Source organism: Thunnus maccoyii, chromosome 3 (genome assembly GCF_910596095.1).
Source record: "Thunnus maccoyii chromosome 3, fThuMac1.1, whole genome shotgun sequence".
Classification (NCBI taxonomy): domain Eukaryota; kingdom Metazoa; phylum Chordata; class Actinopteri; order Scombriformes; family Scombridae; genus Thunnus; species Thunnus maccoyii.
Genome location: NC_056535.1, coordinates 32713787 through 32728300, shown reverse-complemented (window position 1 = coordinate 32728300; position 14514 = coordinate 32713787). Strand labels below are relative to the sequence as shown.

The 14514-nt window shown below is 39.5% G+C and overlaps 1 protein-coding gene across 1 annotated transcript; it reads right to left on the bottom strand.

Annotated features, from left to right (window-relative positions):
- Positions 1 to 358: 358 nt before the first annotated feature.
- psmf1 (proteasome inhibitor subunit 1) lies at positions 359 to 12832 on the bottom strand. The gene is made up of 7 exons (XM_042407653.1): positions 12596 to 12832; positions 11118 to 11270; positions 8638 to 8720; positions 8247 to 8447; positions 4413 to 4469; positions 2814 to 2975; positions 359 to 1254 (listed from the first exon to the last, which is right to left on the bottom strand). The coding sequence occupies exons 1-7, from the start codon at positions 12722 to 12724 to the stop codon at positions 1203 to 1205; spliced, it is 837 nt and encodes a 278-aa protein (XP_042263587.1). The 5' UTR covers positions 12725 to 12832; the 3' UTR covers positions 359 to 1202.
- Between the last annotated feature and the right edge of the window lie 1682 nt (positions 12833 to 14514).

Genomic DNA, 14514 nt, shown 5'->3' with positions numbered 1-14514 from the left:
AAACTGTTGGAAAGTAAGCTGTGTTTTTCAAAAGTCATTTTCTGATTATTTAACTGTCAGTAATGGGTAGCAGCAGACGTCTCAGGATGTTTCAAAACTTCAGGAAATATGAACAAAGCTAAAAGCATGACTAGATGCACTACAGGTAAGTGGAAAAACATGTTTTGTATGAAATTGTGGATGACTTTCAGTGATATTTGGTTCTAAAAAGTGATATTTTATATGTCCTAATTAAAAGAAACTGAACTACAGAGTAGTTGACATAAAATATGTTAAGTTTTACCTTCAAGACTCACATTTCAGCGTCTTTTTCTTTCACTGCCATGAAATATGACGACAACAACAACAACACAGCCCCGAATGTCAGGTAAGATTTTTATTAGATGTTTTTGCAGGAGATACACTTCATCAACTGTGTTGTTCAATCAACAACAGTCCAAACAAACTGTACAGATTTCTAATATTTCAAACTTCCCAATGTATCCACAACAGAAATACAAGAAAATTCAAGGAGTTGTTCTCTTCTATGAATAAATATAAACTACAGGATGCAGTTCAATGGGATCATGAGAATCTAAACAAACTATCTCGTCTTTCTTCTATCGATCAGGAACCAGAGGAAAGAGGGTTTTTCTTTTGGAGAGAAATAAAAGATTCAACAGACCAGATGCCGTCTCACTACGTCATTTCCTCTACGTGGTACCAACTCAACTCGACTCTACTCGCCTGTTTTTAAACGTTAACTCAACGCTTCGCAATACACAATTTCCAGATTTTCAGACGCCAGTAAACGAGACAAAATATGAGATTAGATGAGTAATTTAATCGGTCAATTTATTCTAGTTTGATGTTGTGTTTTAACTTGTAATACAAAAAAAAAGAGCTTTTATTCTGTCAGTTTGACATCAAAAAACATATTTTACATTAGACAGTTTGTCTGATCTGTTGATGTATATTTAACGCCAGTTCTACAAAAGTTACACATTAGTTGTATGAAATGAACGATTAGAAAAACAACTTACTCTAACTTCTCAAAATAAAAAAAGGCAAAAATATTATTTTCAGGCAACTAAACTAGATCAAACCCAACCCTGAAGGAGGTGAAGATGACAACTTTCTCCCCTGCCTCCTATTGGCTAGTAGACAGGATGTCGTTGTGAGTAGCAAACAGGAAGTAGAAAAGCAGGAAACATTGCTGGTTACTACATGAACATGTCATCATAGCCGGGTGGTGGCATGTGGTCTGGATCCGGCCTAAAAAATAAACACAGACACACGGCAATGTTATTACTGTTATATAATTTATAACTTATATTTATCTAAAAGACACAGCTGCTCAGTGCACACAAACTACAACCTGAAAATTAGAGTAAAAATAATAATAATATACAGAGCAGCAGAAGATATGCAGTGTTGACTAAATTAAACACATAAAAATAAACAGTGTGACCAAGATTTAACATGATTTATTTTTCTTGTGTCAAATACTGAAGGTCCTCATTCAAAACTATTAAGTTGATTATCTTAAATTATTGATATATGAATGAAAGTTTGACTGGAGAATGTGACCACAGAAGATGACATCATCTGAGGAGAAAACGTCTCGCTCTGTTGCAACTAAAGAAACCTTCAGAGTGGAGCTTCTTCCCTCACAAATGATCTTTGGTTGAGTACAAACAAAAGCTTGCAGAGAGAAGTTTAGTCAGACAACAGACAAGATTAATAATCTTTGCCTCCTCACAGTCCGCTAGCTGTCTGTTCTGTATGTGCGCTGAAAAAAAATCCGGTGTTCATACACATAAAGTGGCTCGGACTGATCCACACGACACTATCCCAGCCAATCAGCAGGGGGCATTCATGCTCGTGCACAGGACAGGAGGACAAGTCATCAGAGCAGCTGTCTGTGTGAGGACACGACAGTCTCCCATCTCCTGATGAAGCTGTAAACAGAACCGTGTTTACACAGAACTGCTCTCCTGAGAGTGAAAACTTGATCACTGTTTTTAGTATCTGGAGCCATTTCTATATAAACTAACATGACCAAACTCTTCATAATGAAGAGACGTGATGATGAAGAAATGTCAGCAGTGTGGCTCGTTGACATGTTTTTAATACTTTATGGACAACAGCAGAGGTCTACGGCTGAAATACACCAGGCACGGACACGTTGAGTCACGTAGACGGGGCGGAGCAGGTTATCTGCTACACAGACTCCATGTTTGTAGCCACATAAACTATTACAAAAATAAGACTCGTCTACGTGGCTGCTGCCTACGGTGCCGCTTCACTGCCTGCATATTGAGTTTTGCAAAGTGATAATGCAGTTGGTTGTGCAGGGTTTGGAAGCGTAGGCTATATAAACTGTTACTGAATTAATTAACTAGATCATTTTAACTAAACGATGATGGATGCACATTGGTTTGATTGATTTATTTAAACGTGCAAGTAGTCACATTTCCTCTGGTACGATGAGGTGTTAATTTTGATCATTTTTACACAGTTCTATGTAGTTCTATGAGCGCTCACTAAAATTCACACTAAAATTACTGTAACTTTTAAAGAAACACACTTTATTTGACTAACTCAGCCTCATGTGGGCTTCAGACGAGGACGAGGACTGTGGATCTTGTTCAGCATCACTGGATCCACATTAGGAAGGATCTCTTCAGTGTCATAATGTACATATGAGCATGTGTGTTTTATTTTAAGACAGACTTGAAGAATTGTGAACTTATCCTTCAAATGGACAAAGAGACGTGTGTGTGTGTGTGTGCGTGTGTGTGTGCGTGTGTGTGTGTGTGTGCGCGTCTCACCCTGGCCTGTGTCGTCCGACGGGTCCGAACGGGTCGAAGCGGGCTCCGGGGGGAACGGCTCCGGGAGGCAGGATGTCTGGTATCCCGCTGGAGGGGTCGAAACCAGAGCGAGGATACCCCGACCTCAACGGGTCAACGATCATCCCGCCACCGCCGCGAGACCTGCGAGGTCAGAGAGAGAGAGGGAGAGAGAGAGAGAGAGAGAGAGAGAGAGGGGGAGAGGGGGAGAGAGAGAAGAGTCGAGGGAGGATTTAAGAGAAGGAAATGTGTTTGTCTCTTTCATTCACAAACTTTTTCCTCTTAATTTCAGTTTCATGACTGTCTGATTATTGGCAGGACACTGATATTTCTCAAAAGTTCAAACCAATAGCATATCAGCGGGAGTTTTATTTGATGGAGGAAGTAAGAGATAATCAATGAGTAGGTGTGCGTTCAACAGTTTTAAGGCGAGACGAGAAGCCTTAAAACTGTTGAACGTTCACCTACAAGTTGATTATCCTGCTTATATTATGGTCATTTGCCTACATTATAACATTAAAGCATTCGCACATTTTTGGTGAAAGTTTTGTGCTCAAAATCGAAAGGTTATGAAGCAAGAGCTTACCGTTGTCATGACAACGAGGCATAAAATTCACATAAGGTGTTATTAAGCATAACCACAGAGTTTGTCTCCACATCATGTTGTTTTGTTTTTGGTAGAGAAAGAGAAAGTTGTATTAATCTCATTCTTCTCTTCTTCTATCATTTTAAGCTCTTCGGGTGTCGGACATTCCTCGTTTCTTTCTTTTCTTCCTCTCCATTTCTTTTTCCTCTGGTGCGTCTCATTCGTCAAAACTTCATAACGAGAAAGCTTTGACAGCTGTGCTCTTTCATGTTGCCATGGTTACAGGTTGGGTAGCGGATGAATTTAAGAACGGTGATTAAACTTGAGCCGAACTACGTGTGCATTGAACGGTTTTATGAGTATTCACCCAGACCCTGGTGTAAGATCGTTTAAACCTCTGTGATGCTTTTATTGCTGAAGTTTTGAGTTAAATTAGTGATATTTTACCATTAAAATTAAAGAAATAAAACTCACTAAGTAGGTGAGAAAGAAGTCTCTTTTTTTTCACTTCACTGTGAATAAATCATCTACAAACAATCAATATCCGTTACAGTTTAAATCAACCTTGACCGTTCTGTGATTTAAAAAGAGCCTCGGCGTGACCACACTTCAATTGCAAAGTCTGTTTAAGGTCAATAAATAAGCTTAAATTGATGAAACATTAATGGAGAGACTAAACACAGACTCAGCGTGTGCTGCTGGATTGCTTTGGTTCGGTATTTTCCCCCGCAGTGCGCCTCCTGAAGCTCTGATGTTTGTGCTTCATATTTAGCTGGCGGAGGGGAGTCTGGACAAGCGCCAGTAATCCGCTGCTGTCTGTCTGTCTGTCTGTCTGTCTGTGTGTTACTGTGGTAGACTGACTCTTTATCCCCCAAAATCCCAGATTAGAACAAAACCAGACTGATGCTTAAATACATATCTGAAAATGACTTCCATAAAATCATTTGTAGGATTTATTATGAGGGGACGGACAAGAGAGAGAGAGAGAGACTCACCCGAAAGGATCCAGATCTGCACCTCCGGCTGCAAACGGAGGAACCATGGGGTCGGGCCTGAAACACACACACACACACAGATAACAAACTGTATATAAATGTGTCTTTCCAACCTGCACACACACACACACACACATTCAGAGCAACGTTATCCTTCATTCTCATAATCATGGAGTCGTGTTTCTGTCCTCCTGGTGACTATAAGTCCAGTATTCACTCTCTTTTAGCTCTATTTTTGCTCTCTACCGACTCCCGAGGGGAATATCTGGCTCTTTAGCTGCTTAAATGTCTCCACTATGTTCACCAGCTAGTCTACAGCTAACTGTGTCTGTGAACTGAGAGTGAACCGAAACAGTAAAGTTGCAGCCGGACAGATAAACAATGAGCTGAAACTGGCTATAAAAGCTCCGTTAAAGCCGAGAGGAGTCTGCAGAGTCGCTGATAACTCTCTGTATGTTTATCACTACGAACCACGACCAACGAATTACACATCATTTAATACATTAACAACATATTTAGATTAAAGTAGCTTTAAAGTTTATTTTGATGTAAACCTCAACATTATAAATGACTTTCACCCATTAATCATCCCATTAGGGCTGCAGCTAACGATTATTTTCTCCATTAATAGGTCGTTTGGTCTATAAAATGTCTTGTTTTGTCTCGACCAACAGTTCACAACTCAAAGATATTCAGTTTACTGTCATAGAAGATTAAAGAAACCAGAAAATATTCACATTTGAGAGGCTTTAATCAGAGAAATAAATCTTTTCTTCTTATAAAAAAAAAATGACTCAGAACTGTTAATAGATTATAAAAATAGCTGGTGATTCATTCTCATTGACTCATCATTGCAGTTATTCATAATTAATCACAGTCAGGCTTGAGTTTACTTTCTATTGGATTTGTTTTTGTTCCAATGGATGAACATCTGGCACTTCTCCCATTTAAAAAAAACTCTTTATTGTTCAGTATTTATGTATTTTAAATCAGGTTGTTTGTTCATTTTGTGTCTCTGATGTTCGTCCTGTACTGTATTGTTTTAAATGCTAATAATATAATAATATTCCTAATGAACTAATTAACTAAATAAATGGATGAAAAACACTGTAGCAGAAGCTCTTTTGTAACTGTGTCGTCTTTCTTTGTATCTGATCCAACCTGCCTTCAGATGTTCTGGATCTTTCCTGTCGCTCCATCTTTTCAATGTTCAAGGTTGTTTTAATGTCATGACACTATTCAGGTTTGCATAATGAAAAGCAGTTATAGCCGCCTACACGCCACACACAGACAATATATTAAAATATGTTATATTAGAATAGAATAAAACTATTAAATTGTCAATAAAATAGAACAAAGTATATAAAAGTAGCACTAAAAGAAGAAATGTCTTTTATCTCTGTCCAGATCCCATCTCCTCCTCTCTGTCTCCTGCCTGTTTCTCACACTTTCAGCTCTCCGCAGCCCTGACTCGGGTTTTGCTTTCTCATTCATCATTCCTTGTCTCCTTGTCTCTCTGTATCTCTATCGCTCCTTCGTCCTTTCTCTCCCTCTTCTCTGCCTCTTAACTGTTTTTCTTATTTTCTCTCCCATTACGACTTTCCTCACACTGTCAGATTTTGGTTTACTTTCTCTCCATCTGTCATTGTTTTGATCTGCTCCCTCTCCCCGTCTCTCTCTCTCTCTCTCTCTCTCCCCCCTCTGCGTCTTTCTCTGAGGACAAGGAGGCGACAGCAGCGAGGTCGATAAAGTGCTGACATCACCTCACATCTCATCTGATCTGGTCACAGCTAAGCGGACGGAGGGGGAGGAGAGGAGGAGGAGGGGAGGCAGATGAGACAAGAAGTGAAAAGGAGTGAATCTGACCTGCAGCTCACACACACACACAAACACACACACACACACACACACACACACACACACACACACACATCTGGTTGTACGTCTATCCTTATGAGGACCCTCATTGACATAATGCATTCTCTAGCTCTTTACCTGAACCTTACAGGGGATGTATTCTGCACATTTCCAGGTCTATATTTTTTATTCTGGGGCTCTACTGGAATATCTTTGCATGATTTCCAGTTAAAAACTCCTTATTTATCTTATACTGGCCCTTCATGCATCCCCTCAGTTCAGCCTCTGTCTGAAACAGGCCGTTTTAGCTCCTGTCTCTTTAAGGCCCCGCCTCCTGATGAGCTCACTCTGTCCTGATTGGTCAGCTTCAGGAAGCTGCGTCACGGCCGATTTTTGGCCACTCCAGAGGTTACGTCAAACAAAGCGGCAAGCTCCGGGTCTGAAAAGTGAAGCCGATGCAGAAGTGCCTTAAACCTGCACTCTAAGCCAGCATGATGTTCATTTTGTAAGTTATGGTCCCATCTAGAGTAAATAGATGATGAATAAGGATGATGAATAGATAATAAAGCAGCGTATGCTTTAAGTGTGGCTACATTGTGATTGACATGTCACTACCACGGCGACAAGTTGGTTATGTACCTTACCTGTTGTAACCCCAGATTAGAATATGAGCATAGACGTAGCTGTTGCTATTTTAGTGTTTTCAGTTCATGAAAGTTGATTGTAACATTTTGGTCGCCTAAAAAAAGTCTTGTTCAGTATACGGTTATAGTAAAAGCCTCTCCAAGGAGTCAGCTGCTCACTACATTTTTCTTTTAAGCTTGTTTTTCGCTAGCCAAAATTAGCATTAGCATTATCACAGTTAACTATGAACTGTAAATGCACTGTGTTAACCAAGCTAGCAGCTAGCAGCTAGCATTAGGGTCAGCTCCACCCTCTCTTCCAAATATGGTCACTTCTGGCTCCACACCGCTGCACTGGGTGACATGTTCCTTTGCCATTACAATATGACAACTACATGCCTTAAACCCAACCCTTCCCCTAAACTAAACACAGATCCACTTCTAACCTGAACCCTAAAACCAAACCCCAAACAATCATGACAACAACGTCCTCACTCTCTCAAGGTCTAAATCTCAAATCGGTCCTCACAAATATAGACAAGCACACACAGTTCTGGCCCAAACTTCCTCACTCACTCTCTCCCTGCTGTAAATATTGAATAGATACTGCAGTGGCAACCCCCCCCCCAACCATTACACACACACACACACACACACACACACACACACACACACACACACACACACACTGCCCACACTGCTCTGTCCTCATTTACTCTCTGCAGTTGTAGTCGACCAACAGCTCCTCTGTCTAGACTTCCTACAAACCACAACCTCAGCATGTCGTGAGAGGTGTGTGTGTGCGTGTTTGTGTGTGCGTGCGAGAGATGAGAGTTAGGAGGCGGTTGTTGTGTATTTGTGTGTGAATGTGTGGGAAACCATTTCAAAATCAAGTCCTTCGCACGTTTGTAGTGTTTTTGTTCTCTGTCACACTCGGGATTAAATGTTTGCTGAAATCTTGACTCGTCCGCGGTGAGCCGATGAGCTTCTGAGCTACTGAAGCTGCAGCAGTGATGGTGTTTGCTGCAGGTCTGATGGTGCTGACTGATGTTGTTGCACCAGTCTCACTTGTAGTTTATAGATTAGGAACATCTTCCGACAGCCAACAATCAAAAAATATTTAATGACCAACTTTACTGCCGACAGCAGGCAAGAGACAATATTTAAGACTTTTAATACCCTGTAAAGGCTTTTTCTTAAGGAAGCTAAAATCAGTGTATTTTAAGACAAACCTGCAGTTAACCTGGAATTACTATTGTGGCTTTTAGAAGATAATTATATATAGTTTAATGTGTGTAAACGTCTGTGAGTTAAACACAAAGAAAGACATATTCTTCTTCCTGACGTTACTGACCAGTGCGGCTGTGTTCCCTGGCGAGGATGTCTGTTGGGGATGCGGAGGGGGTCGCTGTCCTCTCCTCTTCGTCTCTGCTGCTCCTCCTCCTCCTCATCCCTCCGACTCTTCCTCTCCGTCTTCTGTCCCTTCGGTCTGTCCTGGGAGGGAAGCAGCTGAGTCTTCACCTTCTCTGACAAACTGTCTGCGTCCTTGAATACACTGAAAACAACGATAGATCATTTTTATGGAAATAAAGCCGACTAAGCTTCTTGATCAGTTTGTCTTCACTGCATTATTTAAACATCTGGTTGATGAGGTCGCAGCTCTTCATCGCTAGTGAATAAATGCTGGTATTTCTCACTGTGATTGTGAAAATGAGTCCTCGGACGATGAATAATCACACACCAACCTGTCAAAGTTGCGCAACTGGTCAGCATCCACATGATCGCTGATGTTCACCGTCAAGTCCGACACCTGCTGTGTGCTGGAGTTCTTCACAAACACACATATATACACACACACACAGACACACAAACACAGAAACATACAAGAAAAAGATCAATACCTGTTATAGATTTGTTGTTTCAGCAAATCAAAAAAGGCTACTGAGCCAAAAATAACCAATGACATCAGACTACATATGAGGCCAAACTGAGCAGACCATGAATATTAAAGGTACCCTGTGAAGATTTTGACCTCTATAGAAACAACATGTTTGTTTACAGTAACTTCCAGGTAGAAAACAACATCTCATTTATCACTACTGTTAGGTTGGAGATCTAATTGACATGATGGGCCACAGACTAAAGAAAACACAGCTTGAGTTTAAAACTAGCAGCTAGTCTGACCGACGGTGAGATGACGCCGTCGGGTAGATTTTATTTATCAAAGGCGCCAGCAAAGCAACAAAGTACATAAAATAAGCACAAAAGAAACGTCAGATAGATGGTTATTTTAAGATAGTTAAACAATTACATGGCAAGCGCAGAAAAAACATTTCCCATGAAAAAACTACAAGCATGGCAGCGCGGGTACATATCCATAAAACTCTCCAACGCTTTGTAATTTCTAATCTACCCGACTGTCCTGCTGTTATTACAGACATGTCTGAACTTGCCACAACCCCTCCACTCGCTCATGGACTCGACTCCTCTGTTGAACTGTGACATTTAGCCCGTGAACATCTAGGGCTTATGGGAAATGATGTTCGTTAAAGGCTGCTAAAAACCATTAATATTGAATAAATTATATAAGATTAAAAAAAAAACTCCCGTCCTTATATGAAGCGAGCCGCCTGACATACTGTTGAGAAAGCTTCAGTTCCAAGGTTGGATTTTTAGTTATTAGCATGTTAAAACAGGAAGTTCTGGTTTGACTTCGGCTCTTTATGGAGCTGTTTTGTTTGTTTGTTTGCATGCGCATACAGACACACGTGCAGGTGACACAATGCACAATCCTGCTGACGGTTTCACTCTATTCCACTGATCGACTGCGACAACATGCCAAGATACTCAGCAATGTGGCAGCAAAGGCAGAGAAGAAGACGACGGCAAGGAAACATTGATGTAAACAATGCAGGTTTTAAAATGTTTATAAAAATCTGCTTTGCAAATGTTTTATGAAGAAGGAAATGCATTCAACGCGTTTATTGGTGAGTAACATTCAAGGTAAAAATAATTTTTGTTTGTTTACAGGAAAACTAGACGAGGCATCTTTAAAGAGCAGCTTAACACCTGAAAATCTTGTCTTTGCTGACCTCCAGTGGTCAAAGCAAGTTCTCACCTTGCTGCAGTGATGTACAGGTGTACGCTACTGTGACATCACTGTTTGGTTTGACTACAGGTGATACAGAGCACATCTCTGTCCTCACCCAACAGTGCTGTCAGGTGTGTTCAGAGGTGCAACAAACGATAAAAGGAAACGTATACAGGTGATTGCATTTGATTTGTTTTCATAGCATGTACTAAAACACTAGCACTCACAAGTAGACACAACTAATTCTGGGGAAAATTCAGCGTAAAGCAACGTCTAGAATCAGGCAATCTAAAGACCCATCGATTATCTGTCTGACAACAGTTTAGCCTCTGGGGGCAACAGCCAATATTTCAGGAGTTCCAGCGTAGCCAACGAATAACCTGATAACAGATATGCAGGCCAAGACTTCCTCTTCCCTGCACCTGTCATTGTTTACAGTTTGATTAGCAACTTGAGACGATCCAGACGACATTTTGGCTAATCTCTGTAAACAGATATATGCATATAAACATAGATACGTTTTAAAAAAGCTAATAAAAAGCATCGTCAGATGATAGCTGACAGGTTCTGAGATTGCATTTCGGTCAATGCGTTCTGCCTCTTTTGCTCTCCACACAGACTGTTTACCTGCATGCAACCAAAGCTCGCTCAAATGTGATTGGTCGATACAACTCAGACTACAAACAGAAACCAGAACACTTCCAGTACCAAAATGCATTCTGCATTCTCCTGCATTCATATGGAGATATCTGTTTATAGAGATTAAAAATCAGGCAACATAGAACTCCCAACAAAGAAAGTCCCAAAGTCAGACGCAGCTGAGGTTTGTTTGAAGACGAGATCAAGTCAAGAATATTATGTTGAACCTCAGGAAAACCAGTAAACACTGTTTCTGGTTAATTTACAGTACAACAGATTTAGATCTGTCTGCAGGAGATGTGTACTAAATCCTCAAGTGTTCAACTAATTTAGATGTAGATGTTTGATATAATTGTTTCCCTGAATTAGCTTGTAGTGCAGGCAAGAAAAAAGCAGCAGGGTCCTAAATCAATTCTTTCAGGAGTCCAACTTTTAAAACTGACAGCTGGTAGTGGCGACATCGGGTACAGTCTGTGAAGAGATTTGTGTTCCTACCATCAGGTTGAAGATCAAGGTGGAATCCACAGCGATAGCTTTGAGCAGCAACTGGATGTCACCGTCTTTGGCTTTATATCTCAGACTGTACAACTCCTTGTTGCTGCTCCAGTCAGCAGGCAGCAGCTCTGACTTCTTATCACTGCTGCGGGGCTGGAGGTGGGATGAGAGGGGGATAGATACAGAAAAACAGAGTGATAAAGAAAAAGAGGTAAGATAGTGAAGGTTAGAGGACAGTGAGAGTGTGTATCATCATGACAAGCTCATCAGAATTTCTATGGAAATAAAACCGTAATGTTTAAGTTGGACTGACCCCAAGTGGTACAGCATTAAATGACTGGAGATAACATGGCATTTATTATTCAAATTTCTATGGCTGTCCTTTATCTATAATGCTTGGGGATTTGAGGATTACAAACGAAGAAGGACAAAAGCTGAATAACATCATCATTATGATGGCAGAAGCATATATATTTAAAGCCACTAAAAGACAACTACTGAAGTATCAACTGACTCTTGAAAAGGATATTAGTGAGAATAAAGAGCAAAAGCTAGATTTTTAACATGGGTGGGATATTTTGAGTCAGGGAGAGAGTTGGAGTTAAAATATCATAGAACATGGTGAACTATATATAGGACAAGAGGATTATATGCATATACTGTGTATTTATGTTGTTCTAATTTTGTATCCTCTAAATATATAGTTATATTAATAGTTATATTTTTTAACTACAACGGGAAGCTTCTTTATTTTTTCCCCTCTTTTTGATAATTAAGTTTTTAAACTGCTGATTGAGCTTCCAAATGGAAAATAAATTGATGTACTTGACTGGTTTTGTATGTTTTTTTTGTTTGTTTGTTCTGTTAAGTTTGTTTTTTTCATATATGCAGCTGGTGGTATTTGTTTGGTAGGTTTTTTTGTTGCAAACATGGCAACCTATTACAGTTCAATAACTGACGTTGGTTACGTAGCTAACCGGTTTAGGAAGCTGGTTTTCATTAGCAAGTAAAGAGTGAGTCAGCGACTAATGATACGAGAGTCCATTGAAAAACCGGCTTGTTTAATCTCTTCCTGAGCAGTACAGGAGAATAACTTCTCTAAATACAGACTATAAATCCTTTACATGTACAGTTAAGAACCATTCTTCAGTTCGGCGTATGTTTGATACACAAAGCAGCACATTTTAATGAAAATCTAGATCAACTTCTGGCCTTCTTCATTAACACCATATCATTCAGCGAGCAGTGAAAACCGATTCTCAAAGTTAATATCTTGTCGAAAGTTAGTCGTAATTCATGAATCATAAATATACACAAATTTCTCCAAAAGTAGCAACTCAAATTAACGTAACTGCAGTACTGGCGAATGACAAAGGAAGCGTTAAACTGCTGGATTTTAAAGGGGGTTTGGTGTAACGTTATAAAGCGTTGACGTTACGTTCGGTTGTTGTTAGCTAACGTTAGCCGATTGAACTCACCTCGTCTCCAGAGCCGATGCACCTGTATCCGCTCTTTATCATTTCCCAGTGAACGAAACACACGACTGCGTCCTGTGGACAGCTGATGCTGCCGGCCACAGAGCTGTACAACACCTCCAGGCCTGCCATGTCTCTAATCTGCAGCAACTATAACGTCAACATTGGTTTTGTTGTTGCAGAAGGGAAAACGAAAGTCTTGACAGTCAAGCCGTGACGTCAAGACGCCAGCAACGGTAGACACTTCCTGTCTGCCGCTTTCAAAATAAGGATCAAAAATATGCTGACAACAAAAACAATTTCATGCAGTTAAAGATCCTCTCCAGACATGTACTAAGACATATAAAAGTACTCTGCTTGGAACAATATTGTGTGTCTACAAAAAGTATAATTACCACGTTAAGATCCTTAAAATGGATTCTGCTCCTTCTCCCTCATTAAAAATTCCAGTCTATGAATATGCAAATATATTTTATTTCAGAAATTTAATACTTCACAGAAGATGTCTCCTACCTCACTGTAAAGTCCATTCTCAGTGTTTGTGCACTGGAGGCTTCAACTTTCCACATCACACTACTGTAAGTTGATTATTGGACCACGATTGGTTCATGATTGTAGGCCTGCCCCTTAATATTGGATTTTCAGTGAGCTCAGAGAAACTTTCCACTTTCAGCAGATGAATGTGAAAACAAAATCTGCACATACATCATTCTGCACAGTGAAGGTCAGACATTCAACTCTAGGAACAAGAAGAAAACATATTTTTGAGTGGAGGGCGACTTTAAATAAGATCACTTTGTTTTCTATTCAGTTTCAGGCCAACCACCACCATCTCAATCCCAACCCACTCATTCAACTATTGCACACAAATTGACATTTGCAATTTGTGATAATGTTAAATTATCAGTAGATGTAGTAGAAGTAGCAGCAAAGGTGTTGAGTTATACTTTCTGTGGACATTTGATTTTTTTTTTTTAAAGGTCAGAAAAATCCTGATATAGTTTAACTGATCTTTTTTAATTTGTGATATAATCATCATTAATTTTTGGAAACCTTTATTCAACCAGGATATATCTGTATCCTGTTTTACACGTCTATACTTTCTCTTTGACTCCTGAATGTGTCCGTGGATAAAAACAGACAGTATCTGAGTGAGTTTTGTTTTAATAAAAGGAAAGTATCCTCAGCGGAAAATCAGTGGTGTATTGTTTCTAACTTTATAGAGCTTTATCAATTGTGTTTTGATCCAACACGTAAAGAGTCCGGCAGTGAACACATGCTCAGAATTTACGTTCCGCTTTCTAAAACTGCAATCCTTACAGTGGCTTATTGAAAAAGATCTCACTGTTTCTCTCTACCGACTTTGTGAAAATGTGTCAAATGTAGGGAGAGTCATTTACTTAAAACAAAGAGTTAGAAATGAACAACTAGTGTAAAATATAAATAATAGGACTAGGGATGCAACTAACGATTATTTTAATTATCAATTAATCTGTTGATTATTCTCTCAATTAATCAATTAAAGTTTGGTCTACAAAATGTCAGAAAATGGAGAAAATGTCAATCACTGTTTCCCAGAGCCCAAGGAGATGCTTTCAAACAATAACTAATAATGATAACTTTATTTGTATAACACATTTCATACAAAGGTTGCAGCTCAAAGTGCTTTACATGCAAATGACAAAATCAGAACATCAGGACAAATTCAAATAAAAGATCCATAAAAACAGATAAAAAGAAGAAGAAATAAAGAAACAACAAACAAGCAAGCAAAACAATACAAGTTTAGGTTGACGTCCTTTATTGTTACATCTCATTACACGAGTATAAGAGAGTAAAAATGTTAAGTTTCAGCTCCTCAACAATGCAGCAAGGAAATAAAAAGGATTATTTTCATTATCAATTAATCTCTTGATTATTTT

Coding starts and splice junctions, on each gene's coding strand:
- psmf1 (XM_042407653.1), bottom strand. CDS start 12,724: ATGGCAGGCCTGGAGGTGTTGTACAGCTCTGTGGCCGGCAGCATCAGC. Junction 11,271..12,595: donor GCATCGGCTCTGGAGACGAG/GTGAGTTCAATC, acceptor TCCCACCTCCAG/CCCCGCAGCAGTGATAAGAA. Junction 8,721..11,117: donor CCTTGATCTTCAACCTGATG/GTAGGAACACAA, acceptor GTGTTTGTGAAG/AACTCCAGCACACAGCAGGT.